The sequence below is a fragment of the Phalacrocorax carbo genome, unplaced genomic scaffold, assembly GCF_963921805.1.
Source record: "Phalacrocorax carbo unplaced genomic scaffold, bPhaCar2.1 SCAFFOLD_367, whole genome shotgun sequence".
NCBI lineage: Eukaryota > Metazoa > Chordata > Aves > Suliformes > Phalacrocoracidae > Phalacrocorax > Phalacrocorax carbo.
In genome coordinates this window covers 1-2,043 of record NW_026990482.1, presented here as the reverse complement: position 1 = coordinate 2,043, position 2,043 = coordinate 1, and the positions used below count along the sequence as shown (strand labels likewise).

Genomic DNA, 2,043 nt, shown 5'->3' with positions numbered 1-2,043 from the left:
CCCGTGGGGCAGCACCCACTGCTCTGAGTGGGGGGGGTTCTGTGGGGCTGGGGGGTCCTATAGGGGATCTGTGGGGCTGGGAGGGGATCTATGGGGCTGGGGGGCCCTATAGGGTGTCTGTGTGGGATCTGTGGGGCTGTGAGGAGTTATGGGAGGGCTCTGTAGGGCTAGGGAGGATCTATAGGGGATCTGTGGGGCTGTGAGTTCCTGTAGCGGGTTTATGTGGGGCTGGGGGGCTCCTGTGGGGGGCTGTGAGGTATCTCTGGGGCTGGAGAAGTTATGGGTGGGGGCTCTATAAGGGATGTGTGGCGCTGGGGGGTCCTATGGGGCAATCTATGGGGCTCAGGAAAGTTGGGGGGGCTATAGGGGATCTGGGGGCGGGGGGGGCTCTATAGGGGGTCTATGTGGGGTCTGTGGGGTTGGGGCGTTCCTATAGGGGGTCGATGGGAGACCTCTGGGGTTGGGAGGAGTGATGGGGGCTGTCTGTGGGGCTGGGGGGGGTCATATAGGGGGTGCAGTAGTTGTGGGGGGTTCAATAGGGGGCTCTATGGGGCTGGGGAGGATCTATGGGGGGTCGGGGGGTTCCTATGGGGGTCTGAGAGCAGTTATGGGGGTTCTGTAGGAGCTCTATGGGGCTGGGGAGGATCTGGGGGGGGCTGGGGGGGGTGTCTGTGCCCTGACCCCGGGTCCCCCCATGACATCATGGAGGCGGAGCCAAAACTCAATCATTTATTGGCCGGTGTGGCAGAAGGAGCAGCCTCGCAGCCAATCAGCAGCTGCCCTTGCACGATGCTGCTGGCTCCTTCCCTCTGATTGGCTGCTCACCCAGCCAAAGGGGAGGGGGAAGAGGCGGAGCCACCCAGCCATTGGCTGTCGCCCAGCAACAGCCACGACGTCAGCAAGCTCCAGCATCCCCATAGCTCAGGAGGGTTTTACCGCAGCCAATCAGAAACCGGGAGAGAGCCACCCGTTTCTCATTGGCTGCTGCCTTCACCACAAGGGCCCAATCAGGGCTGGCTCACAGTGCGGTCCTCCACCCCTATTGGCCAGGAGCTCGACCAATGGGGGAGGAGGGGTGGGCTGCGGGGAAGCTCCACCTCTTAAAGGGGAAGGGGCGCCGCGGGGGGTGGGGTCCGGAGGTCGGGGGGGGGGGAGGGGGGGTCCCACGGCGTCCCTCCGCTGCCGGGCCCGGAGGCCGGGGCCCCCTCCGGGGGGGGGACGTGGGGGTCCCCCCGGGGGCCCTCAGAGGGCCATGGCCCCCCAGCCGAGGATGAGGAGGGTCCCCCCGAGGGGGGCGGCGCGGTTGAGGCCGGGGTCCCCGCTCAGCCCGTGGTAGTAGAGGGGGAGGCAGAAGAGCCCGATCCCGGCGCAGAGCAGGGACCCGGCCTGGGGGGGGGGGGGGGGGGGGGGGGAGGGGAGGAGAAAGGTCAGGCGGGGGGAGGGGGGTGCGGGGTGGGGGAGGGGCGGGGGGAGGGGCCACACGCACCAGGGCGGGGCGGCGGCAGTGGGGGGCGGCCAGCAGCGCCAGGCTGTGCAGGAGGTGGAACCGGTTCGCCGTCTCGTAGAGCTGGGGGAGGGGGAGGGGGGGGTGTCACGGTGGGGGGGGGGGAGAGGGGAGACACACCCCTCCCCCCACCCCACCCCTCCCCCAACTCACCTCCTTCTGGTACTCGTCCCTGTCGCTGCGGCGGAGCCCTGGGGGGGGTTGGGGGGGTCAGTCATGGGTCGGTAACGCCCCTCCCCCCCGTTCCCCTCCCCCCCACACCGGGTCCCTCGCGGCCCCTCCCCCCCAGGCCCCTCCCCCCCCCCCCGGTCCCCACCGTGAGCCCCGTAGGAGGCCGCGGCCCACCGCGGCGGCGCCGCTGAGGGCCCCGATCCTCCCCCACGCTCCCGCCATCTCCCTCCGCTTCCGCTTCCGCTCCGGACACGCCCCTCCGGCCCCACCCGCCAGCCTCCGGCCCCCGCCCCGCGTCACCGGTTGGTCGAGCGACGCGTCGCTCCGGCGGGCAGCGGCCAATGGGGGGGCGGCGTTAGGACCCGCCT

General features: G+C 70.4%; 1 protein-coding gene across 1 annotated transcript; it reads right to left on the bottom strand.

Moving 5' to 3' along the window:
* Window positions 1-715: 715 nt before the first annotated feature.
* Window positions 716-1,912, bottom strand: TMEM256 (transmembrane protein 256). Its single transcript, XM_064440386.1, is given in 5 exon segments — window positions 716-1,386; window positions 1,487-1,567; window positions 1,658-1,695; window positions 1,821-1,842; window positions 1,844-1,912. Coding segments are annotated over 5 exon segments (339 nt in total). The 5' UTR covers window positions 1,898-1,912; the 3' UTR covers window positions 716-1,242.
* Between the last annotated feature and the right edge of the window lie 131 nt (window positions 1,913-2,043).